The 27492-nt window shown below is 39.7% G+C and overlaps 1 protein-coding gene across 1 annotated transcript in view; it reads right to left on the bottom strand.

The window, feature by feature from the left end:
* LOC127627346 (lipoxygenase homology domain-containing protein 1-like) overlaps positions 1 to 27492 on the bottom strand; it is a 62040-nt gene that overhangs the window by 2892 nt on the left and 31656 nt on the right. Inside the window, exons 17-41 of the mRNA XM_052103694.1 lie at positions 26462 to 26654; positions 26180 to 26340; positions 25796 to 25972; positions 25274 to 25577; positions 25082 to 25233; positions 24870 to 25003; positions 22416 to 22567; positions 22180 to 22284; positions 21878 to 22006; positions 21206 to 21370; positions 18237 to 18418; positions 17784 to 17900; positions 14835 to 14997; positions 13339 to 13490; positions 12914 to 13123; positions 12640 to 12766; positions 11891 to 12096; positions 9788 to 9973; positions 8792 to 8919; positions 8346 to 8463; positions 8085 to 8262; positions 7136 to 7321; positions 1779 to 1949; positions 1337 to 1475; positions 1092 to 1247 (exon numbers count right to left, since the gene is read on the bottom strand). Coding sequence (XP_051959654.1) covers positions 1092 to 1247; positions 1337 to 1475; positions 1779 to 1949; positions 7136 to 7321; positions 8085 to 8262; positions 8346 to 8463; positions 8792 to 8919; positions 9788 to 9973; positions 11891 to 12096; positions 12640 to 12766; positions 12914 to 13123; positions 13339 to 13490; positions 14835 to 14997; positions 17784 to 17900; positions 18237 to 18418; positions 21206 to 21370; positions 21878 to 22006; positions 22180 to 22284; positions 22416 to 22567; positions 24870 to 25003; positions 25082 to 25233; positions 25274 to 25577; positions 25796 to 25972; positions 26180 to 26340; positions 26462 to 26654 — 4091 coding nt within the window. The remainder of the gene's footprint in view (positions 1 to 1091; positions 1248 to 1336; positions 1476 to 1778; positions 1950 to 7135; positions 7322 to 8084; positions 8263 to 8345; positions 8464 to 8791; positions 8920 to 9787; positions 9974 to 11890; positions 12097 to 12639; positions 12767 to 12913; positions 13124 to 13338; positions 13491 to 14834; positions 14998 to 17783; positions 17901 to 18236; positions 18419 to 21205; positions 21371 to 21877; positions 22007 to 22179; positions 22285 to 22415; positions 22568 to 24869; positions 25004 to 25081; positions 25234 to 25273; positions 25578 to 25795; positions 25973 to 26179; positions 26341 to 26461; positions 26655 to 27492) is intronic.

Genomic DNA, 27492 nt, shown 5'->3' with positions numbered 1-27492 from the left:
AATATGATTAATTCTTAAAAAATATTTTGTGGTGTAACCAACATGTAAATAGCAATTCTGTAGCAATATTTTGACATTTTTAAGAAAAGGAACATTTTGTTCAAGTCATATGGATAACCATGAGAAATATTCTTGATATTCATGACTTAAAATTACATTTGTTTCTCTCACACACACACAGATTTTCTAAAAGATTTCTAATTTTAATCAACTTGGAAAACCTTGTCAATGTCCCTAAAATGCAAGTAAACTCTTTAGTCTGATTCACACATACTCCTTGAGCGGCGCGTGAGCAGCACATTTTCATTTCGTCGCCCACGTTAACAGATTACGCTCTTCACATTGCAAGTGTCCCAGAAATGTCCCATACGCAGCAGTGAGCGGGTAGTTTAGATGCTGAGCCTATTTTTGCCATGCGGCTCGCTCTGAACGCAGCGGCTCTGGGTGTTGCAGAAAACTAAAATAATCAGGAGATTTTAGAAATGACGCAAAAGCTAAATTTAGTTAAAATAGACCAACTATACAATACAATTTATAGGTCTGCATACAAACAAACAAACAAACACAAAATAACTAAAAAAACTAAAGAATTAATAAATTACTTTGCAGGACTTTTGCTGTATATAGAGAGAGATAGTTTAGAAGAGACGGACCACCAGTATTAAAATGAATGGGACAAACTGGAACAGATGTAGAAACGAAGTCCCGCTTCACAGGTACAAGAGACAATCCCCTTTTAGACACAGATATTGCCTGTCAATCAGCTCGAGAATCCGCATATTAGCAGCCTGAAAAAACATGTTTGCTAATGTTTGAAAATAGCTTCCCAGCATGCCCGAGAGCATTCCAAAGATGACCGCAGAGTGGACTGACTTGCCTTGAAAGGGACTTTCATATTTCAACCTACAGCCCCCTGTTGCCGTAGGAATCTAGAAAAGAGAGATGCAGCCTATGTGAAAGCCCAAACGCAATGCGTTGCTCATGCCCCGCTCACACCCCGCTCATGGATTATGTGCAAATCCGGCGTCACTGACCTAGAAAATGCAATTAGACTGGTGTGGACAGACCTTTAAGGTCAAAGTTTCACTGACCTATTGCCTAACTCCTTCTCCGTCACAACAACCTCCTCCACACCCCAAGAGGCCTCAGATTTGACTTTCTTGCCATCTTTAGGGATATGTCCCAGACAGATCCCAGCGATGTCTCCCAGCTCCTTAGAGGAGAACACAAAACTGTCCGTAGAGCCTCTGAAATCACACATGGAGCAATTGTACTCAGCAGAACTAATGAAGGTAAACAGGAAATAAGGCTTTGATATTAACTGTCGATTCCCTACTGTAAGAAACGCTTCTTCTTTGTTGAGTTCTCCATCACAAACTCTTTAGAACGGCCTTTCTTCCCTTCTAGAACGATCCAGGCGTTCTCTTTGGTTTCTGCATCATCTGTATCCGCTGTTGTTACCTGAATCTCATATTCTGTATGAAGCGGAACAACATGGTGCTATATAATAAATACTTGTGAAATGGATGCATGAGTTTAGTCTCGCATGTGGGAGAATCTCATGAAAACATGTGGGGGTCATATTTTACAAAAAATAGTTTTGCATTGCTTATATGTTTTTTGTGCATTGTGACGTTTTTTTTGACAATTAAACACATACAAAGATCCCCCTCCTTAGACCAGGCCATGCTTATATATATCAGTGTTTGTATGGTGTATACTGTAGGTCGGATGATCATTGATTGAAGGTTGTGAAGTTAAATGTGTTTGTGTCTCACTTGTTTTTTCGTCGAAATCTAATGCATCATTGTTGGCACATGCAAGCTCTCTCATTATCTGTCCATCATCTTCATTCTTGGCGAGCCAGCGGTCGCACTGAAATCGAAATTTCTTCCCCAAGATGTCATCATGCACATCCACATACTCCAGGTGCCAACCAGAAGCCAGACCTGTCAACACACACACACACACACACACACACACACACACACACACACACACACACACACACACACACACACACAATTATGGCAGTTTTGAACATTTAGAACTTCTAATGGCAGTTCCTCAGAAAGCAGATGTTCATACATTGGCAAGAAAAAGTATGTGAACCCTTTGGAAATAGCTGGTTTTCTGCATTTATTCCTCATAAAATGTTATCTCATCTTCATCAAAGTCACAAGTAGAGACAAACACAATGTGCTTAAGCTAATAACACACACACAATTATAATCTTTCATATTTTATTGAACACATCCCAACATTCACAGTGCTGTGGAAAAGTTAGTGAATCCCTAGGATAAAGATGACAACAAAAGCTAATTAGAGTAAGGAGTTGGCAAACCTGGCATCCAATTAATGAAACGAGACTGTAGATAATCTTGAAGAGCTTAGATATTCATGTGTCCACAGTAAGACAAATTTTCAATAAATGGAGGCGATTTAGTACTGTGGCTACTCTAGAAGTGGCTGTCCAGCCAAGATGACTCAAAGGGCACATCACAGAATGATCAATGAGGTAAAACAAGAACCCTAGAGAGATAGTTAAAGACTTGAAGGAATCATTGGAACTGGTTAACATCTCTGTTCATGAGTCTACAATATGGAAAACATTAAACAGGCATGGTGTCCATGGCAGGACACCACGAAGGAAGCCGCTGCTTTACAACAAAACATTGCAGCACGCCTGAATTTTGCCAAAGACCACCTTGACACGGCACAACGCAACTGTGAACATGTTTTGTGGAATGAAGAATCTAAAGTTGAATAGTTTTGGAAGAACACGCAGCACTATGTATGGCATAAAAAGGTCACCGCATACCAACATGAAAACAACATCCAAACGGTGAAGTATGTTGGAGGAAGCATCATGATTTGGGGCTGCTATGGGGCCTGGACCACTTGCCATCATCAATGGCAAAATGAATTCCCATGTTTATCAAGAAATCCTACAGGTAATGTCAGGGTGGCTGTGTGCCAGCTGAAGCTCAGCAGAAGTTGAGTGATGTAGCAGGACAATGACACTAAACATCGAAGTAAATCCACTACAGAATGACTTAAAAAAAGGAAAATCCACCGTTTGGAGTGTCCCAGTCAGAGCCCAGACCATAACCCAATAGAGATGCTTTGGAATAACCTCAAGAGAGCCGTTCACACCAGATATCTTAAGAATATGTCTGAGCTGAAGCAGTTCTGTAAGGAAGAATGTCCATAATTTCTTCTGAACGTTGTGCAGGTCTAATCCGCAGCTACCAGAAACACTTGGTTGAGGTTATTGCTGCCAAAGAATGACTGACCAGTTATTAAATCCAAGGGTTCACTTACTTTTCCACAGCACTGTGAGTGTTTAATGGGATGTGTTCAATAAAGACATGAAAGATTATAATCGTGTGTGTGTGTGTGTGTTGTTAGCTTAAGCACATTGTGTTTGTCTCTACTCGTGACTTTGATGAACATGAGATCACATTTTATGACCAATTAATGCAGAAAACCAAAAGCTAATAAAAAGTCATTTGAAAGCAAAGAGCGCAAGATCTTGCTGACGAGTCGGCTGTCACTGCCACATCACCAATGAGAAAGAGATCCTTATGAGAAAGAGATCCTGATTTTCACTTCAAGCAAATTGGTAAGTGCTTTTTGTATTGTTATAGCAACATCAGGAGTTTTTTTTAAATGTAAATTAGGCTGCTTGAGCATTCAGTGTCGGAAGTTTTCAAAAGTAGCGTTGCATTTCATTCAACTCGGAAAGTCGGATTTTACAACTTCCTACAAGGAAAAGTGCAATGCATCTTGAAGTCACAACTTTTAGACTCGTGCAGAAATTCTCATCTCAAATTTTGCCAAGATGCAGGTGCATGATGTCACTCAAACATGTCCACACTCAGGGAGATATACAAAGTAAGTGATAAACATTCACTTTATTAAGTAATATCGATAAAAATGATATTAAAGCATGTTTAACAAACGCCTGCAGAAACACTTGTATAAAACATTATAATCTCTTTTGATAAACCTGAAGCATAAATGCTAGTGCTGCAGAACAGTTTATCAGTTGGGTTGCTAGGAGACATAGCGCTGCAGCACAGTTTATCAGTTGGGTTGCTAGGAGACATAGCGCTGCAGCATTGTTTATCAGTTGGGTTGCTAGGAGACATAGCACTGCAGCACAGTTTATCAGTTGGGTTGCTAGGAGACATAGCGCTGCAGCACTGTTTATCAGTTGGGTTGCTAGGAGACATAGAGCTGCAGCATTGTTTATCAGTTGGGTTGCTAGGAGACATAGCACTGCAGCACTGTTTATCAGTTGGGTTGCTAGGAGACATAGCGCTGCAGCACAGTTTATCAGTTGGGTTGCTAGGAGACATAACGCTGCAGCATTGTTTATCAGTTGGGTTGCTAGGAGACATAACGCTGCAGCACAGTTTATCAGTTGGGTTGCTAGGAGACATAGAGCTGCAGCACAGTTTATCAGTTGGGTTGCTAGGAGACATAACGCTGCAGCATTGTTTATCAGTTGGGTTGCTAGGAGACATAGAGCTGCAGCACAGTTTATCAGTTGGGTTGCTAGAGACATAGCGCTGCAGCATTGTTTATCAGTTGGGTTGCTAGGAGACATAGAGCTGCAGCATTGTTTATCAGTTGGGTTGCTAGAGACATAGCACTGCAGCACTGTTTATCAGTTGGGTTGCTAGGAGACATAGCGCTGCAGCACAGTTTATCAGTTGGGTTGCTAGGAGACATAGCGCTGCAGCATTGTTTATCAGTTGGGTTGCTAGGAGACATAGCGCTGCAGCACTGTTTATCAGTTGGGTTGCTAGAGACATAGCGCTGCAGCATTGTTTATCAGTTGGGTTGCTAGGAGACATAGAGCTGCAGCACAGTTTATCAGTTGGGTTGCTAGGAGACATAGCGCTGCAGCATTGTTTATCAGTTGGGTTGCTAGGAGACATAGCGCTGCAGCATTGTTTATCAGTTGGGTTGCTAGGAGACAGCGCTGCAGCATTGTTTATCAGTTGGGTTGCTATGAGACATAGCACTGCAGCACTGTTTATCAGTTGGGTTGCTAGGAGACAGCGCTGCAGCACTGTTTATCAGTTGGTTTGCTAGGAGACGCAGCGCTGCAGCACTGTTTATCAGTTGGGTTGCTAGGAGACAGTGCTGCAGCATTGTTTATCAGTTGGGTTGCTAGGAGACATAGTGCTGCAGCATTGTTTATCAGTTGGGTTGGTAGGAGACATAGCGCTGCAGCACTGTTTATCAGTTGGGTTGCTAGGAGACATAGCGCTGCAGCATTGTTTATCAGTTGGGTTGCTAGGAGACAACGCTGCAGCATTGTTTATCAGTTGGGTTGCTAGGAGACAGCGCTGCAGCACTGTTTATCAGTTGGGTTGCTAGGAGACATAGCACTGCAGCACTGTTTATCAGTTGGGTTGCTATGAGACATAGCACTGCAGCACTGTTTATCAGTTGGGTTGCTAGGAGACAGCGCTGCAGCACTGTTTATCAGTTGGGTTGCTAGGAGACACAGCGCTGCAGCACTGTTTATCAGTTGGGTTGCTAGGAGACATAGTGCTGCAGCATTGTTTATCAGTTGGGTTGCTAGGAGACATAGTGCTGCAGCATTGTTTATCAGTTGGGTTGATAGGAGACATAGCGCTGCAGCACTGTTTATCAGTTGGGTTGCTAGGAGACATAGCGCTGCAGCATTGTTTATCAGTTGGGTTGCTAGGAGACAACGCTGCAGCATTGTTTATCAGTTGGGTTGCTAGGAGACAGCGCTGCAGCACTGTTTATCAGTTGGGTTGCTAGGAGACATAGCACTGCAGCACTGTTTATCAGTTGGGTTGCTAGGAGACAGCGCTGCAGCATTGTTTATCAGTTGGGTTACTAGAAGACAGCGCTGCAGCACTGTTTATCAGTTGGGTTGCTAGGAGACAGCGCTGCAGCATTGTTTATCAGTTGGGTTGCTAGGAGACAGCGCTGCAGCATTGTTTATCAGTTGGGTTGCTAGGAGACATAGCGCTGCAGAATTGTTTATCAGTTGGGTTGCTAGGAGACAGCGCTGCAGCATTGTTTATCAGTTGGGTTGCTAGGAGACAGTGCTGCAGCATTGTTTATCAGTTGGGTTGCTAGGAGACATAGTGCTGTAGCATTGTTTATCAGTTGAGTTGCTAGGAGACATAGCGCTGCAGCATTGTTTATCAGTTGGGTTGCTAGGAGACATAGCGCTGCAGCACTGTTTATCAGTTGGGTTGCTAGGAGACATAGCGCTGCAGCATTGTTTATCAGTTGGGTTGCTAGGAGACATAGCACTGCAGCATTGTTTATCAGTCGGGTTGCTAGGAGACATAGCACTGCAGCATTGTTTATCAGTCGGGTTGCTAGGAGACATAGTGCTGCAGCATTGTTTATCAGTTGGGTTGCTAGGAGACATAGTGCTGCAGCATTGTTTATCAGTTGAGTTGCTAGGAGACATCTCTAATGAGATTCAAACTCCTGCTAAGCTAACGGGAGCATTGCAGTTTTGTTTCCTTAACAATCATCTTCCGAATATCTGGGAATGGAATGCATTTATGGTTTGAGATATAAAGTAGGAATATCCCCCATCCAACTTGCATGGAACGCAGCATAACCGTGTACCCTGATGAAACTAAATTTATTGCAAGCAACATTTAAATCGCAAATATTATTAGATAGATTTTTCCAGGTATTATAGACCTCCAGAGTAGATTCATATGTCTGTTCGGGACATAGGGTGTCTTATGCATTGTGACACTATGTTTTCTTAATGGCATGAAACGCACTGAAGGCCTACACTTTAAATGCACGGCCCGCCACTGGTTAAAATGCATCACCATGAATGGAACAGAATTTAGGAGTTTTTACAAGTTTTATAACTTGACAAAACATCTTAAAAAAAGGTTGCCAGCTAGACACTTAAACAGTTAGACTCATCGCAACAGTCAAAAACATCCGTCTAGCACATTTACATAAACTATAAAATGATGTGGGTTGATGGATGAAAAAAAACTAGTTGAGTGAACTGCCCCTTTTAGCTTTAGCTTCAATGGTGCGCAGATTAACCAGTGATTTTACTGGCTCAGTAGAGTTGTTCTGAGTATTCTGATTGGCTCACCTGAGTTGTCGTGCCAAACGCGTACTTTCGAGAGTTCACCCAAGCTAAGGATGTCAGGGAAACGGAATGTGTCCATCTGTTTGCGTTCAAACTTATTGGTGTTGTTGCTCTCTTTCAGGGTTAGAGTTCCAGTGTCTCCATTCTCACCAAAAATAATCATCCACACATTAGCATCGGTTCCTGCGCCTAAAAAACAACCAAACATACGTAATGATCTATCAGTCTAAGGTAATATACCAGTGACATTTTTTTAGCTAACTTAATTATAAATAAAAACAGGAGTTAAGAAACTAAAACAATAAAAAAAAATTTTTTTAATAAAAAATAAAAACTAGTGAATTTCTTAAAACTAAAATAACACTGGACCCATCTATCTGTTCTTACTAGTACCATAAGAACTAATGGGTGAGTCTCACGTAACCAGTCACAAAAATGTCCTGGAACTATTTTACTCTAAAATCAAAAGAAACAAATATTTGAGTATTTTAATATATTCAAATGTTTATGTTTTGTGGAAATGGTTATTGGCAAGTGAAACTTAAGTGTACATTTCCAATGCATTATTAGTTCCCCATATCTCTCCCACACCTGTTTCACCACTTGCGGGTGAAGTCTCCATTCTCCGTTCTAAAAATCCGCTCCCAGGTTTAATATGCCTGGGACATGCGTCACGCGTAATGAATAAGTGTGCACTGCTCCACACAATCAGGGTAAAATGGATTCTGCATTAATTGTGTTTATATTTTTAACGCTTTGAACAGTCAAATATTAACCGCAGAAATTAACATGTTAAATTTCCTAGCTTTAGAACTCAGTTTTGAATTCATTTTTTCTTTTCATTGATTTGGGTTTAAATATGATCAGGACATTTTCTTGACAGTTTTCGTGAGAATCATGGCAATAACAAGAGCTGCGGGCAGTTTCGAAGGGTTGTGTTTAAGTTGTGTACCGGTTGCGTCGCTAGTCTTCACAGAAACGGTGTAGATGGTGAGCTCCACCATTTCTTCATCATTTATCACAGCAGGCATCTCGCAAATGAGTGTTCGTTTGGGTCCATACGAGCGAGACAGCCAATCCTCATATGTAAACAACGCCACCTCTTCCATCTGCAGGTTATGCAGTTCAATCTACACACATACACATTAATTTGACACAAAAAGGCATAGAAAGTTGCACTCCTTTCCCAATTTGTCTCTCTTAATCACAGTACCTTATCGAGAAACCAGTCAGGTCTGCTTCCGGAACCATCTACACGCACTCTCATTTTTCTCAAAGGAGAAATATCCTCAATCTCCAGATTAAATGTGTCCACCTGCCCTCGCTCAAACCTTTACACACAAATACAACATTTACTAAACACACACAAATGCTACACAAACAACTGAGAAACAATATTCTGGTGTATAACCATATTTGCTTTTCCAGATGTAGTGTTAGTCTATACGTTTTCGGTGAGTTTAGATTTAAGGAAATGCTCCATCAGAGCTACTTTGCCACCGTCACGACACTCAGCGATTCTAGTTTACTCTTGGCTGTGTACATGAAATTAACACACAACCCTGCAGCGTAACGTCAACTATAGATGTTTAAACAGATGGGGTATTTTCACATTTGAATCCTAAAAAGTAGACATGTTTAAAACCAAATATGATGTACCTGTCCTCTAATTTTGGCAGTAGCATCTCCTCTGAGGTGCCATAAACTCCAAACACAGTGATGTAAATCTGTGTGTCTGTCCCTGCATGCTGAACATCTCCTGTTGTCACAGTTGCCTCATAGATCACCTAACATACACAACAGACATATCTTTCATGAAGCTACTAATATAAAGGGTTAAAAGCCTCATAAAAATGTTGAATAAAGTTCTGAAGCCGGTGTAACAAGTAGAAAATTAAAGTCATGTAAGTGCATAATGTTTTGGATGTTAAAATACATTCTCCTGAGAGGTGTCATTAGAAGGCTGAGATTCTCCCCTTTGCAATGATGTATAACATTTAATCATAGATAAGATATTTTTCCAATGATTCAATTGTATAGCATGCTTTTCCTACTGCTAAGATATACCACTGGATTGTTCAGCCAGGCAAGCTCACAGACAAGTAGAAAATGGCTAATTTTGTCAAAACCTGCCATTGACACCATGCCACTAATCACCACCACAAGGAGTTTACCCCATGTGACTCTACCCTCCCTAGCAACCGGGCCAATTTGGTTGCTTAGGAGACCTGGCTGGAGCCACTCAGCATGCCCTGGATTCGGACTCGTGACTCCTGGGGTGATAGTGAACAGTTTATATTCTAACCTTACATGCCTGATTTATGTAATAGTGACTTTTATCGTTTTAAGCATAAACTTACTTCGGACAACCAATTGTAAGTAAGTAAGCCATTCATTGGTTAGCTACCTGAATAATGTAATTATTCTGTATTCTGAAAGCTCTGTGGCACTTTTTGTCTGACTTGTCAACTCCTGGCTCAACCAATGTGGGACTATCTGTATTAAGCTGTGTTTAGCAGGGATTGTATTATTTAGTCATTCCATTTGTTGCTGATAGCAGAAATTAATACAGAATTTAAACATTCACACACTTTCCTCTATTTCTGAAGAGCTCATCTACCAATATTTTGTGTGCTTGTTCACATGTATGCATACCTTCAGTGAGATGTTGATCATTTCAGCATCCTGTATGTTTAGGATGCGAGCGGTGAGTCCGTCTCCTCTGTCTTTGGCCAACCAGCAATTACAGTGGAAGACGTAGCGCACTGCTTTAGTGGGCACCTCAACGGACAATTCCTCGACCAACCAGCAGCTATCAGGAGTCGCACCATCATGACCCAACTACACACAACACACACACACCACCTCATGTCAATCTGCACTACAGTCAAAAGGTTGGACACAATTATTCTCCATTAGTACCATTTTCCATTTTTAAATTTCAGAATAATAGTAAAGACTTAAAAACTATTAAATAATACAAATAGAAGGGTGGGAATTATATAGTGACCAAAAAATGCAAACAAATCAATCTTTCTTATTTTCTTATTCTGTCAACCAACTTGTGCATTTTCCTTCATTATCATTATCTTTATAAATTCCAACATAACCGATTTAATATACAGCCAAGGCCAAAAGTATTGGCAGTGACATAAATTTTGTGTTTTGCAAAGTTTGCTGCTTCAGTATTTGTAGATTCTTTTTTCACATGTTTCTATGGTATACTGGAAAACAATGATTAGCATTTCATAAGTTTTAAAGGCTTTTATTGGCAAAAACATTCGATTTATGCAAAGAGTTGATATTTACAGTGTTGACCCCTGTTCTTCATAACCTCTGAAATTCACTCTTGCATGCTGGAAATCAGCTTCTGGGCCAAATCCTGAGTGATGGCGATCCATTCTTGCCTTATTAGTGCTATGACTTGATCACAATTTGTGGGCTTCTGCTTCTCCCCTCGCCTTTTGAGGATTGACCACAGGTTCTCTATGGGATTAAGATCCGGGGAGTTGCCTGGCCACGGATCCAAAATGTCTATGTAATGATCTCCGAGCCACTTCATTATCACTCTTGCCTTGTGACATGGTGCTCCATCATGCTGGAAAATGCACGGATCATCACCAAATTGCTCCTGGATCGTTGGGAGAAGTTGCTCTTGCAGGACGATTTGATACCATTCTTTATTCATGGCAGTGTTTTTGGGCAGGATTGTGAGCGAGCCCACTCCCTGTGATGAAAAGCAACCCCACACATGGATGGTCTCAGGATGCTTCACTGTTGGCATGACACAGGACTCATGGTAGCGTTCACCTTTTCTTCTCCGGACTAGCGATTATCCAGATGTCCCAAACAGTCGGAAGGGGGCTTCATCAGAGAAAATAACTTTGCACCAGTCTTCTGCTGTCCAATCCTTGTACTTCCTGCAGAATTTCAGTCTGTCCTTGATGTATTTCATGGAGAGACGTGGCTTCTTTGCTGCCCTTCTTGACACCAGGACATTGTCCAAAAGTCTCCGCCTCACTGTGCGTGCAGATGCACTCACACCAACCTGTGGCCAATATTGAGCAATTTCTGCATTGGTGGTGACACGATTCTGTAGCCGACTCCTCAGGAGGAGACAGTCCTGGTGCTTGAAGTTCTTGATGCCTCTCTCCTTGAAGTTCTTGATGCTACGGTAAATGGTTCTTTCAGGTGCAATATTCTTTGCAGCAATTTCCTTGCATGTGAGGCCATTTTGATGCAAAGTGATGATGGCTGCACGTCTTTATTTAGAGGTAACCATTGCTAACAAGAACACAATGATTGGAAGCACTTCTTCCCTCCTTTTATATCAGTCAGTCCGATCTTATCATTTAATCAGAATGATGGAGTGATTTCACCTGATTAGTACTCGTTCACACTTTCCCATGTACTGCTGATATGATTAGTGAAATGATGTTCGATGGTCATTTTGTGCCAGGACCAAAAAACTGTGAAATTTGGATTTTTGTGATTAAGTTCATTTTTTTGGGGAATCATCTTTTTGGGAAAACCGACCAAAATTACTGATGATTGATTTTGCACTACACACATTTTTATCCAATCAAATGCTCTCTCCCCCTAATACCACCTTTAACTCTCTAACAAATATTAAATCATGTTTCATGGCTGTAAAGTAACAAAACCCTTTTGAGACAAGCCCTTCAATGTGTCCCACCAAAACTTCACGTTTCAGTAGGAAAGAAAAACTGGACAAAATACACAATTTTGTAATTTTACCTCCACTTTTTTGATTTCTCCAACATCAGCACCGTAACAGGTGAAGTAATTCAGAGATCCAGGCTGGAAACCATTTTTCCCATCTAAGTCGAGCCAGAGGCGATCCGTCATGTTGTGCTTCTTTCCTACAATGATGACGTACGCTCGGCTGTATGTCCCTGCATCCCTGTCCAAACCCGTCATCACCGAGAAGTGGTACGGGATCACTATACACACACACACACACACACATGAAAACATGTCCACACATCCACAGACTAATTAACTGTAATTAATAAAGTCTATTTAAGATCATTAAGACTTTTTTGCATTGCAACATTAAGTTCAACATGTTTATCATCTTAATGCATCAGTACGTTTGTAATTTCCTATTATATCAATGGTGATTCTCAGATTACGATTAAAAAAACACAATAAATTAATTTGATTTATTTAAATCAGCATGAATAAATTCAGTACAAATATCCTACCATTATGTATAAATATTTGAAATCATTTAAATCATTATTGTTTTCACATGACAGTAATGATAAAGAGATTTGTTTGCATTATGGTATTGACACAATTCAAAAAATCTCAATGTCCTAAAAAAGAAGCTTAATTTACTTCATGCTAAATATAATTCATGACATTTATTTTTATTTGGGGGGGGTAGACATAACATAACATGTAATGCTCCACTTCAAAACGTTAAATTACATGTCATTATAATATGTTATGGAAAAGACGGTGTGTATGTTTGTACATACATGATCCTTCTTCCTCTTCCTCATCTTCCTCTGAGTGTCGTTTCTTTTTCTTCTTGTTCATGTTACTGTCCAGACTCGTCACTTTTTTAATTGGACAGAAGGCAGTCTCTCGCTCTCCCTCAAACCCCTACACACACACACACACACACACACACACACACACACACACACACACACACATTTGCAAACTTAAACACTGTAAATGTATGCTTGTCTTTAACACAACATTAACGCATGCATGCATGAGCGCACGCATGCACACATGCAGGCAGACCTTAACGTAGAAGACCCTATCGATCCGTTTGTCTTCTTTCTTTCGAGACAGCCATCGCTCACACAGAAACAGAAACACTTCCTCCGTGTCCTGGTCGAGAACCTCCACCTGATCCAGGTACCAATCCGCACTCAGCATGCTGTTGTCATGACGAACGCGAATCTTGAACACATGGCCCAGATCTACCGCCTCCAGGGTGAACGTGTCCACCTGACCAATCACAAGCAGCGATCATCAGCAGCAGCCAATCAGATCAGTGTAGTTCAGCCATATTTGTAGTTTTTTTTTCTTGGCAATAACATGTGCCAATGAATCAAGCACAATAAAGAGTAAGTGTTTAGAGAGTAGACAAGAACCTATGGTTTTTTATTATTATTATTATTATTATTATTATTATTATTATTTCTATTGTTTGTTTGTCTCACCGATCCCCTCTCAAACTTGTTGCTGTTCTCTGATTTGCTGAGTTTGCGCTCTCCAGTGTCGCCCATGTCTCCGAAAAGCGTGATGAACACGTTGGCATCAGTGCCCGCACCATACACGTCCCCTGTGGTTACTGTCACTGTATATGTATGTACTGCAAACAAACACACATTACATATTGGTCACGTGAAAGTAATTGCAATCCATAACGAAAATAAAACCCAGGAAAACAATACTCCAAATTAAAACATTTATTTTATTTTAACCTTCACATTCTTTTTATTATATTACAAAAATAAATAAAAAAGTTCAAAATTAAAATTTAAAATGTATTTCAAAATAAATATCTATGATTCGCCTTATTTTGGAACATACAATCTACAAGAAACACAATCAATAAATTATTTAATGATTTTGTACTATATTTATTAGAGCTGGACAAAAATATAGATTTTTCTAATTGAACGCAGTACTCATTTGAACGATCTCGAAATTCATTCAAATCCCAAGATCGATTATTATTACTATTATTATTATTATTCCTCCCCAATGGGAGTCTATGGCAGCCCATAGAACCGTACATAGGAAAATTATGATATTTGGTACACTGATAGGGGTGGTCATGAATAGCTTCCATACCAAATTTGGAGTCACTAGGACATACTCCATAGCGCCACCATCATGTCAAACATTACTATTCTTTTGCATGTATTTTTTTAACCGTTTGGCCTAGAGACATAATTAGTCTCCTCTTGATGATTCAAATGGACCCCTTAAAACAACACTCCACCCATTACAGTAGCTGCCATCTTGGATTATGTCATTAATTATTTTCACTACTATTCCCTCAAACATTATCCAATTCTGCCAAGCAATGTCTCTAAATAATCACCAGACTGAGCCGCACAGATTGAATATATATCTCGGGAACACTTTGTCCTATTGAAACGAAACTTGGAACACTTAATCAGCACCATGATCTGAGGGCATATGCAGAGTTGCACAACAGCACCACCTATGGGTCAAAATATGTGAAATATTTCTCTTTTTGCCCGCAACTTTGGAACCGTATGTCCTAAAATCATGAGGTTGATATCTGTGGACTCTTTGCAGGGCTGGCCCGTCCTACAGGCAATACAGGTGACCGCCTGGGCCCCGACGTGTCTGACGTGCAACATGCGTTGTCCTGATCATTTAACATTTAATCACATATGACGGTGAAAACTAAAAACATCATATTACGTATAAAATGAGCTCTGAATAATCACAAAAAGACAAATACCTTAAAGTGACCACAAATATAATAACAGCAGTGTATCTAAAATCAGCAAGAAGTAAAGCTAAGCACTACACACTAATCTGCACAATTAATTTATAATGCAAATCATTGCTGGGAACTAGAGCACTATGTGAAAAGAAAAACTGTCCCTTTCAACTCCCCAGGCCTTGAGCTATCATACACATATTTGAGCAACCAAACACACACACACACACTTACTCTCCAGTGCGTCATCCACCTCCGTCTCGATGACTTTAAGAGTACCATCTCGTGACAGTTTCATAACGATGATGTCAGATGGCACCAATTCTCGAATTGTCTCACCATCTTCCTCTGAGCGAGCCAACCATCCTTCACATGGGAATATTGCTGTCTCAGAGCCCTGCATGCATACACACAGTAGAGTCCTGAGACTTTGTTCTACATATGCATGTAAGTCTCCCCAATATATATATGGACACTAAAGCCACTCTTGAAAATGTATGTTTATGCTGGTGATCAACTGAAGTGTGTTGCACTGATATCAGTGTGAGTTTCACGCTGGTGTGATGTTTGATAGAGCTACAGCAGGGGCAGTGTATCACTCTACTGTACTGAGATAGCACAAGAGTGAAGATACAGGTCAGAGAAGATTAGTCAGTGGAACTAATTATGTACACACACACACACACACACGAGTTTGGATGTGGGTCAATGAAATGGGTGTACGACACACAGTGGAGAGGAAAAGAAGGTTTTCCAGTCAGGCCTTCAGGAACCAGACGTTTGACAATTGGCTTGCTATTAAGTGTCTCAAAACACTAAATGTCTTTTAAAGACTGTAGTCTGTGAACCTCACAAATGTTGCCAAATCTAGCGAATAGTTCTTCCTCAGAAGCTCTCATTGTAGCAGCCAGGTACCTCGTAAACACACCTTTGTTTTCAGAATCAGAATGAGCTTTATTGCCAAGTGTTCTCACGTACAACAGTGTTTTTTTTTTAAAGGAGAAAAAAGTGCACACAGAACATTACAGTGGGACAGAACATAAAACAAGGTACAGGGCCACCGCTGGCCAAATTGGGGGGTTGCGTGATATTAGCAATCAAATAAGGTATAACGTGCTATTAAGAGCAGCCGGTGGACTTTCTAGTGCCCTCCTAGGGTAAGATGGTGCCCCCCTAGGGAGTTGGTGCCCTACGCAGACTGCGTAGTCTGCTTATAGGGAGCGGCGGTACTGACAACGTAAGAGTATAAATAGACATACAAATAATAGGACATATAACAGAATGGCATATGTACATGTGTAAGTGGTAATCTATGTGCACGGTAGGGGTATGTACACTAATTTAATTAAATATGTGCGGGTGGATTTCTCCTGAAGTCCACTATCATCTCCACTATTTTGAGCGTGTTCAGCTCAAGGCTGTTGACAATGACCGTGGTGTCATTTGCAAACATCAGGAGCTTGACAGTGGGGTCAGTCTGGTAAAAACTTGTGCACTCCTGAGTCCCGGAAATTACGAAAAGAAACTGCAGATTTAAGAAAGCTCTTGCCTTTTTTGTACAATAGATCGTAACAGTGCCCGCTCACTTTGTCAGCCATCTTGGTTACGAAAGTATTTTTCCCATTAATTTTTACAATAGGTAAAAGAGTTGTAAACCATAAACCAAAGGAACCAGCTCTGAGGTGAATCACAACATTACAAACTTTGATTTGAAGCAAAAAGTGTTTGAAAATCGACAAAAAGACAAAAGGTACAAGACTGTATTTAACGGGAATTAACTACAATCCTATGAAGCATTGCAAATGGCGCAAACTAATTACACTGGTTCAATCCCCACAGCCACCACCATTGTGTCCTTGAGCAAAGCACTTAACTCCAGGTTGCTCCGGGGGGGATTGTCTCTGTAATAAGTGCTCTGTAAGTCGCTTTGGATAAAAGCATCTGCCAAATGCATAAATGTAAATGTAATTAAAAACTATGGAAATATATAAAACTTTTGATTTTTAGTTGGTTATTTTAATCATACAAACAAGATAATTAATCCATCCATCCATCCATCCATCTTCAACCGCTTATCCGAAGTCGGGTCGCAGGGGCAGCTGCTCCAGCAGGGGGCCCCAAACTTCCCTATCCCGAGCCACATTAACCAGCTCTGACTGGGCGACCCCGAGGCGTTCCCAGGCCAGTGTGGAGATGTAATCTCTCCACCTAGTCCTGGGTCTTCCCGAGGCCTCCTCCCAGCTGGACGTGCCTGAAACACCTCCCTAGGGAGGCGGCCAGGGGCATCCTTACCAGATGCCCAAACCACCTCAACTGACTCCTTTCAACGCAAAGGAGCAGCGGCTCTACTCCGAGCTCCTCACGGATGACTGAGCTCCTCACCCTATCTCTAAGGGAGAAGCCCGCCACCCTTCTGAGGAAGCCCATTTCGGCCGCTTGTACTCGCTGACCTAGTTCTTTCGGTCATGACCCAACCTTCATGACCATAGGTGAGGGTAGGAACAAAAATTGACCGGTAGATCGAGAGCTTTGCCTTTCGGCTCAGCTCTCTTTTCGTGACAACGGTGCGATAGAGCGAGTGCAATACCGCCCCTGCTGCCCCGATTCTCCGGCCAACCTCCCGCTCCATTGTCCCCTCACTCGTGAACAAGACCCCGAGGTACTTGAACTCCTTCACTTGGGGCAAAACCTCATTCCCTACCTGGAGTACGCAGGTAGGCAAGATAATTAATTTTATTTAAAAATATTCAGATATATACAAAATGTAAGCAGTTTGAGAGTGTAGGAAGGGTGACTCGCGTGCGTCATGGGAGTGGGCGGTCGCTGCAGAGCTCTTTTGGCGCGCATTGTTTTCTGCGATTCTTTGATTGTTGGGATCTTTCTCTGGTGGACCATGGTAGTGGTGTTGTTCCTCAAAAGGAATTAATCTATTAAAATTATTTTTAAATGAACTGATTGCTTCAACAGAAGCATATACCATCAATTAACAACATTGGAGCTCACGGTGAGGACCAATGAGGTTTATAAATTATAGTTAAAAATCACCTGAGAAAATGAATGGGATTTTTACTTCAAGACCCAAACTGCTGAGCTCTATATGTGCATCAGTTGATCTGTAAAATATACCTACCAAAAGTAAATGTATGTGTTACCGTAAATACTGTAAGAAAATGCACTCTGTACCTTCCCTTTCCGGAGCAGTCTGCGAATTTCCACACGGTCAAGATGCCATCCAGGATACACCCCACGATTATCGTGACCAATCCGGATTTTCTCAATGATATCTCCAATGTCCTCCAACTGCGGACACACATAATGATCATCATCATCATAGTTGTTTTCAGCATCATCCTCACATAATTAAGATTAAGATTCAACTTTATTGTCATTGTGCAGAGTACAGGTACAGAGCCAATGAAATGCAGTTGTTTTCGCATATCCCAACTAAGCTTGGGTCAGAGTGCAGGGTCAGCACCCCTGGAGCAGATAGGGTGAAGGGCCTTGCTCAAGGGCCCAACAGTGGTATCTTTGCAGTGCTGGGGCTTGAACCCCCAACCTTTCGGTCAGTAACCCAGAGCCTTAACCGCTGAGCCACCACTGGCCCTTTATTATGGCCCAGTGACTCTACAGATTTACCTCTACAATGAACATGTCTCCAGCCCCGCGTTCAAAGGACATCCTCCTCTCTCTCTTATTAACACAGAGTGATTTCTGAGATGTGCAGACTCCATTCTGACCATATAGAATGATGAAGACATCTGCATCTGTTCCCGCAGCAAATATATCGCTGGTGAAGATTTGAATCTCATAAGGAACAACTGCAACACAAAAGAGAAAGGCATATGTTTTATATAAACTCAATAAAGGTCTATACACTGATCAGCCACAACATTAAAACCACTGACAGGTGAGGTAAATACATTTATCATCTCGTTACAAAGGCACCTGTCAAGGGGTGGGATATATTAAGCAGCAAGTGAACAGTCAGTTCTTGAATTTCATGTGTTGGAAGCAGGAAAAATGGGCAAGCGTGAGGATCCAAGCGACTTTGACAAGGGCCAAATTGTGATGGCTAGACAACTGGGTCAGAGCATCTCCAAACAAGCAGGTCTTGTGGGGTGTTCCCAGTATGGAGTGGTTAGTAGTACCTACCAAAAGTGGCCCAAGGAAGGACAACCAGTGAACCGGCGACAGGGTCATGGGTGCCCAAGACTCATTGATGTGTGTGAGGAGCGAAGGCTAGCCTGTATGGTCTGATCCCACAGAAGAGCTACTGTAGCACAAAGAAAAACTTAATGATGGCCATGATAGAAAGGTGTCAGAACACACAGTGCTTGCTGCCTATGGGGCGGCGTAGCTGCAGACCGGTCAGAGTGCCCATGCTGAACGCTGTTCACCGCCGAGAGTGCTTACAATGGGCATGTGAGCGTCAGAACTGGACCATGGAGCAATGGAAGAAGGTGGCCTGGTCTGATGAATCACATTTTCTTTTAGATCAAGTGGACAGCCGGGAGAAGGCAGCAGGATGCACCATGGGAAGAAGGCAGGCCGGCAGAGGCAATGTGATGCTCTGGGCAATGTTCTGCTGGGAAACTTTGGGTCCTGGCATTAATGTGGATGTTACTTTGACACGTACCACCTACCTAAAGATTATTCCAGACCACGTACACCGCTTCATGGCAACGGTATTCCCTGATGGCAGTGTCCTCTTTCAGCAGGATAATGCACCCTGCCACACTGCAAAAATTTATCAGGAATGGTTTGAGGAACTTGACCAAGAGATCAAGGTGTTGACTTGGACTCAATCCGGTTGAGCATCTATGGGATATGGGATGTGCTGGACCAACAAGTCCGATCCATGGAGGCCCCACCTCACATCTTACAGGACTTGAAGTATCTGCTGCTAACGTCTTGGTGCCAGACACCACAGGACGTCTTAAGAGGTCTAGTGGAGTCCATGCCTTGATGGGTTCGAGATGGGGACGTACACGATACTAGGAAGGTGGTTTTAATGTTGTGGCTGATCGGTGTATATTGTTGTATTGTGGTAAAATTCAATACTCTTGTGTCTTATTATGGAACATGAAGATACCATTATTTTGTTGGTTAAACATTAATATACAGTACAAGTCAGCTGTACATTGATTTATGTGCTTCTTTAAGGGTGTGTGTGTGTGTGTGTGTGTGTGTGTGTGTGTGTGTGTGTGTGTGTGTGTGTGTATCATGTCACCAAAAGTAAAAAAAAAAAGAGACCTCATTTTGAGGAGAGGAACCCCCAAAAAAGACTCAAAATAATGTTTTAATTCACTTCTAAAAAGGCCAAAATTTGTATTTTTGGGTAAGTCAATAGTTATTAATATAATTCGCTAAATTTAACAACAGAAGTAAATAAAAGCCTCATTTAAATAGCTAGGTAACATGTGTTTGTTTTACTTAGATATTCTATGGAGACCAAATTGTCCTTATATGTGAGCTTAATCTGACAAAACTTACCTGTGGGAACATCTTCAATTATAAATATGATTTGTAATTAAAGTAAATAATGTATTGTTAAAGTTACCCTAAAAGTTTTAGGTTAGTTTTGGGTTTAGGTTAGACTGCATTCAGGGTTGGGGAGTAACGGAATACATGTAACAGGATAACGTGTTTATATCGTTGCTAATCAGAATACAGATACATTCAAAAAGTATTTTGATTACTGAAGAGATTACTTTAACATTTAAAGTATGTCCATAGAAATGATGCGATCCGAGGAGCTTTTGAGAAGCGGTGAAACACTTTCTTATGATGTGTTACATTCATACGAGTGCTTTCACACAGCTGTTATGAATGAAAAGGTGGATACGATGTCACTGGGGAACTTTCCCTTTGGAGCTTAATAGAGTAATTACAAATGTTTTTAAGGCGTGTAGGGTATTATTTGTTTTATTCAAGAAATGCTAAACAGTGTAGCCATTAACATCATATAGAAAACTACAAATAATATATTTTCAACCTTATTCTATGAACAGTATCCACATACGATCAGAAAATGATGTTGTGTACACTGGAGTTTTGAAGTTTGGAGCAGCAAAAATAGTTCACCTTGTGTAAAATATCATGTGGACATTTAGCTTTATGCTAAGCTAAAATGCTGTTTCTTGCCTTTACATGCATCTGTTGCCTGGGGTGATTATATTTCATAATGAATGTAAGAAAGATATCTTTAAAACAAGATAAATATAGTTGAGCAGCAAAACTGCATAAGATATTTAGGCTATTTTTTTTTTCCAGAAAATGTATTTTTACAGTGGAGAGTATTTTATTTACATGTTTATAGTCAGAACAAGTGAAACAATCTACCAGTGCTGAAGATGTAATCCAAAGTATTTAGATTAAATTTTAAAATTAAATTTTACAATTTGTATTCTGTAATCTGTAACAGAATACTTTTTAAAAGTAACCTTTCCAACCCTGTCTGTATTAACAATTATTAGCTTAATACAAAGTCTATGGTATGCTCTCATTTTGAAAGCTATATAAACGTTTGCATGTATGTGTATGTGTGTGTGTGTGTGTGTGTGTGTGTGTGCATGTATATGTGTATGTGTGTGTGTGCGTCATACAGGGTGTGTATTGAACTGTCTGTAGTTCATTAGGGTACAGGTCTCTGACAATAGCACCATCATCTTCTCCTTTATCCAGCCAACGGCCACATGGAAATCGTAACAGCTGCCCTAGAGACGGAGCATCGATCTCCACCCAGTCTAGAAACCAGCCCGGAGATCCACCTGAGACAACACAACAAAATACAATCCAAACACATTCACACACACACACACACACACACACACACACACACACACACACACACACACACATCCATACAAACACACCCACAGAGACACATGAACACCCATACACATATTCACATACATGTACACTGTAAATTACTGTCTGCAGGATTTACACCAATTCCGCCTGAAATGGGCACTCATTTTCATAAACAATTTTAGTAGAAGTTAAATGACAATGTAATGCAAAAACAGCCCATATTACATCCATATATCCATCCTTCGGATGAGATGTTAAACCAAGGTCCTGACTCTCTGCGGTCACTACAAATCCCAGGGCAGTTCTCGTAAAAAGTAGGGGTGTAACCCCGGTGTCTTGGCCAAATTTCCTTCATTGGCCCTTATCAATCATGGCCTTGATTCAATGGATTTGCATAAGTTAAATCAGACATACTACATACAGAAGAAAGAAAACTCATGATGATTTAATGTGTATGTGTGTACCTGCATTGTCATGTCCAATTCGGATTCTCTTGAGTTTTCCAATGGTCACAGCCTCTATGGTGAACTCGTCAATCATTCCAAACTCAAACTTGTTCTTATGGTTCTTAGAAGCCTTTAGATTAAGGATTCCTGTCACACACACACACACACACACACACACACACACACACACACACACACACACACACACACACACACACACACACATATAATGTATCATTAGCTGATGTGTTAATAATACTAATACTATTGTCTGAAACGTCTCTTATTGACATGAGCACACACGCTGATTCCACAGATACCTGTGTCATCTTTGGTTCCATAAAGAATAGCGAAAACATTTGCATCTGTTCCAGCATACTTCCTCTCCCCTGTTTTTACTCTCATTGTAAATGTAGTTGACATGGCTACACACACACACACACACACACACACACACATTCCTGAATCAATGTAATGGTCATAAGAATATACTGATAAGAGTAAAAGCAGAGAACTTGTGCAACATTTGTGTAATGTTTATGTAACGTTTGAAAACCTTTTTGTTCTAGTCCGAGCTGAGCAGGTGATGACTCATCTTCATCATCTTCATCTCTTTTCATGAAGGCCTCGTCCACGGGCACTAACTCACGGCCCAACTGTCCGTCATCTTCATCAACTGCCAACCAGCGCTGGCATGGAAAAAAATACCTGAAGACCACAGAAATATACTTTCAACACCAGAAGTATAGCACATATTTATATTGCTAAGATTTGTATGGTATAGTATAGTTTAGTATAGTCTATTCTAGTCTAGTCTTGTACATTATAATCTAGTATAGTACAGCATAGTTTACTTATATTTACTGTAGTCTAGTATAATATAGTCTAGCATAGTATTTTATAGTACAGTATAATATAGTATTGTATAGTATAATCTAGCATAGTATAGAATAGTGTAGTCAAGTACATGATAGTATAGTGTAGTAGTATAATATAGCACAGTATAGCATGGTATAGTATAGCCTAGTGTCTATTATAGTCTAGACTAGTATAGAATAGTATAGTCTAGTATAAAGTATAATAAAGTCTAGTACAGTTTCATCTAGTAAAGTTTATAATAATATAGTCAAGTAAAGGATAGTATAGTATAATATAGAACAGTATAGTCTAATATAGCACAGTATAGAATAGTATAGTATAGCCTAGTATAGTCTAGTATAATACAGCATAGGCATACCATAGGCAAGATTATCATTATATAGTCCAGTCTAGTAAAATCTTGTATAGTATAACATAGTACAGTATTGTATAGTACAGAATAGCCTAGTATAGTCTAGTATAACACAGTCTAGTCCAATTTAGCCTAGCATAGTAAAGTACAGTCAAATATTTTAATCTAGTGTAGTATAGCCTTGTATAATACAATAAAGTCTAGTATAGTTTAAAATAGCATAGAATAGTATAGCATAGTAAAGTATGTGATAGTATAGTACAGTACAGTAAAGCCTAGTGGCTAGTATAGTTTAGCCTAGTGTCTAGTATAGTATAGCCTAGTGTCTGGTATAGTATAGAATATTATAGTATAGTATAGTATAGCTAGTCTAGTATAGTATAGAATAGTCTAGTATATTACAGAATAGAATAGCCTAGTGTAGTATAGTATAGAACAGTCTAGTAATTATAGTATAGAATAGTCTAGTATATTATAGAATAGAATAGTCTAGTATATTATAGAATAGCCTACTATAGTCTAGTATAGTCTAGTCTAGTATAGAATATCCTTGTATAGTCTAGAATAGAATAGCATAGTATAGCCTACTATAATATAGTGTAGAATAGTATGGAATAGCCTAGTATAGTCTAGTATAGTCTAGTCTAGTATAGCCTAGTATAGAATATCCTTGTATAGTCTAAAATAGAATAGCATACTATAGTATAGAATAGCCTAGTATAATCTAGTGTAGAATAGTATGGAATAGCCTAGTATAGTCTAGTATAGAATAGCTTAGTATAGTGTAGTATAGATTAGCCTAATATAGACTAGTATAGTATAGTCTAGTATAGAATAGCCTACTATAGTCTAGTATATTATAGAATAGCTTAGTATAGTGTTGTATAAAATAGCCTTGTATAGTCTTGTATAGTATAGAATAGACTTGTATAGTATAGAATAGCATACTATGGTCTAGTCTAGTATAGAATAGTATAGAATAGCCTTGTATAGTCTAGTATAGTGTTGAATAGCCTAGTACAGTATAGAATAGCCTACTATTGTCTAGTATAGTATAGAATAGCTTAGTATAGTGTATTTATACAATAGCTTTGTATAGTATAGTATAGTATAGCCTAGTATAGTCTAGTATAGTATACAATAGCTTTGTATAGTCTAGTATATTGTGGAATAGCCTACTATAGTCTAGTATAGAATAGACTAGTATAGGATAGAATAGCCTACTATAGTCTAGTATAGTATAGAATAGCCTACTATAGTCTAGTATAGTCTAGTATAATATAGAATAGCCTAGTAGAGTCTAGTATAATATAGAATAGCCTAGTAGAGTCTAGTAGAGTATAGAATAGCCTACTATAGTATAGTGTAGAGCTGTTCAACCATGACGTCAATTCCTAGGCAAACAGTTTTTCTAATAGGGTTTTTGATCTGATGTGTGATATAAGGTCTGGGGTACACATTACTTGACGATATGTGGACGTTTAACATATCATGAACATAAAATACACACTTTCATACCTCAAATGTAAATTTTGAAGCCGCTGTGCATTTTTAAAAAACAAGATAACTAGACGCCACTAAATAAAACATCCATGTCATGAGGTCATGTGACAAAAATGTAACATACTACTGTTTGAAATGTTGTCACATCATGCATACTGTTTCACATACTATTTTATAACAGTGTGCAGTATACAGTGATCACTGTGCAGTATACAATAAGCTAAATGTTAGTATTCCATTCCATAGACTATGTTTGCATATCTGCATGACTCTTACATGGTTTCTTCTTTCGTATCAAAGATCTCGACGCGGTCCAGGTACCAGGCAGCGTTCGCCTGCTTGTTGTCATGACGAATTCTCAGTTTTTTCAACAGTCCCAGATCCATCCCAGTGATCGTAAACACATCCTCCTGAAGACGATCCAAATTCAGTCACATTCTGTCTGTGTGTATACAATATTTGTGTGTACATGTGTGTGTTGCACGCACCTGGCCACGCTCAAACTTGTTGAGGTGGTTTGACTTGCGTAGTTTTCTCTCACCCGTGTCGCCCATTTCTCCATAGAGGTTGATGAAAACAGCTGCGTCTGTTCCGGCCCCCAGCATGGTCCCGGTGAACACGTGAACTTCATATGTGTTCTCTAGAACACACAATCAAAATGCATTACAAATGTTACTAACCCTTTTGAAAAAGTATTTTGGATGCACCATGATGAAATTTGATAAATAACATGGTGCGTTTCAATGACATGGTACCAGGCAGCAGATGTCCAAAATACCAAAGTAATGCCACGGTTCTTTTTGATAGTGAAGCATTGACTTTCCTTCTCTTTCTCTTTTTACCTTCCAGATCTTCATAACCTTCTGCACACAACTCTACGAGTATTTCTCCATCCTCTTCGCTACGAGCAAGCCATCGGCCACATGGGAAACTGAAGGATCGAACGACTTCCTTCAATTCACCTGGGGACTCCTCCTCTTCGTCCTGCAGAGAGATGATAGATAGAGGGATAAAAGAAAGGATGGAAAAAAGTGAATGATCAATGGATGAGATAATACCAAGTTAAACTGGACTGGACTAAATGAAGTTTTAAATTAAGTCCCATTGTCAAAATGCACACTTTTTGTTGCAAACTGAAAACTGGGTGGTCACGTTTAAAGTTTGGGTTTAATATAAGTCAACAATTGAATCACTCAGTTGACCTTTTTCTTCTTTTTCTTCTTCTTGTCTTTCTTGTCCTCCTCTTTCTTCTCTGGCTTCACCATCGCCATGATCAGCCGTTTAACATCGACTTTCTCCAGAAACCATCCAGCCCCTATTCCCGATCCATCATGACCAATCCGGATCTTATAAACCGGCCCCACATCTGGAGCCTCAATCTGAAACAACCGATGAAAGAGTAGTCTCTTTAGATGCAACCAACCAGATTCAGGCTATGTTCGGAAAGGGATACTTATATACTGCATACTTAATGAAAGAATAAACATTTTGGGGTGAACTATCCCTTTAAGGATGTTTAGATAAATCAAAAATACTGAAAATAATTAAACATCTTGAGATCTACATGTTCAACCCCATGAACTCACCCTAAAGATCTCAGTGGTTCCTCTCTCAAAATTGTTGGATCGGCTCTTGAGCTGTATTAGTTCAGTTTTACCCTCTTCACCGTAAATCTGCAGGAAGACATTTGCATTGGTCCCTGCAGCCCAAACGTCCCCCGTCACCACTGTGACCTCATAATTGACCACTGTCAATCAGAAAACACTTATTTATCATTTTTATTACAGTAGCATGTATTTACCATGTGAATTCCAAGTTTTAAATATTTCAGCTGTCTGTGTGAGTGTGTACAATACTGAAATACATACACTTCTCAATCTCCAGTGTCTCACTCGGGTAGATCTCCACCTCTACTTTCCCATCAGCCTCATCCTTACAGAGCCAGCGGTGGCAAGGGAACATGTACTGCACTCCGTGCACGGGCACCCACATCTGAACACTGTCTAGGAACCAACCAGCTCGCAGGCCCTCATTAGTGTGGCCAATCAGCAACCTGTTTATCTACAGGACCCTCCCACAGAGTGGAGGGGAGCCATGATAAATACACAAATACAGCTTTTCGTATTTTATTAATCATACTTTCTAGTTAATGTAATGTAAAGTTTATGCTTTTGCATAATTCATATTTAACCAACAAAATCATAACTCATAATTCAAGCAGCCACATACTTCTACACACTAGTATACAATTTATTGTACCATGTCCAGTTATATTCTATTATATTAATTAGAATTAATAGAAATAAAAGAGCAGAACAATAGAATAGAATAAACAGAACAGAAATATTTAATAAAAAAATGAAATAGAATAAAAATAGAAGTAAAGTAAATTGGATTAAAAGAACAACAGAATAGAAAAATAATAGGAGTAAACAAGAATTACAAAACAGAAAAATATAATATAATAGAAAAGAATAGAATTAAACTTGAATAACAGAACTGAACGATAGAATAGAACAGAATAGAATAGAAGTGAACTGGAATAAAAGAACAGAACAATACAACAGAATACAATAGAATAAAATAGAAGTAATTGGAATAGCATAACAATAGAATAGAATATAAACTAATAGAATTAAACTTGAATTAGAGAACTGAACAATAGAATAGAACAGAATAGAATGGATTGGAATAGAGCTGAGCAACATAGAGTATAATAGGATAGAATGAATTGGAATAACAGAACAGAACAATATAATAGAAAATAACAGAATTAAAATTAACTAACAGAACTGAATAGAATAGAATGAGTAATAGAGCAGAACAATAAAATAGAACAGAATAGAAGTGAACTCGAATAGCAGAACAATAGAATAGAATCAAATAGAATTAATTGGAT

The sequence above is a fragment of the Xyrauchen texanus genome, chromosome 34 (genome assembly GCF_025860055.1).
Source record: "Xyrauchen texanus isolate HMW12.3.18 chromosome 34, RBS_HiC_50CHRs, whole genome shotgun sequence".
Taxonomy (NCBI): Eukaryota; Metazoa; Chordata; class Actinopteri; order Cypriniformes; family Catostomidae; genus Xyrauchen; species Xyrauchen texanus.
This window is presented reverse-complemented; position numbering and strand designations above follow the sequence as displayed.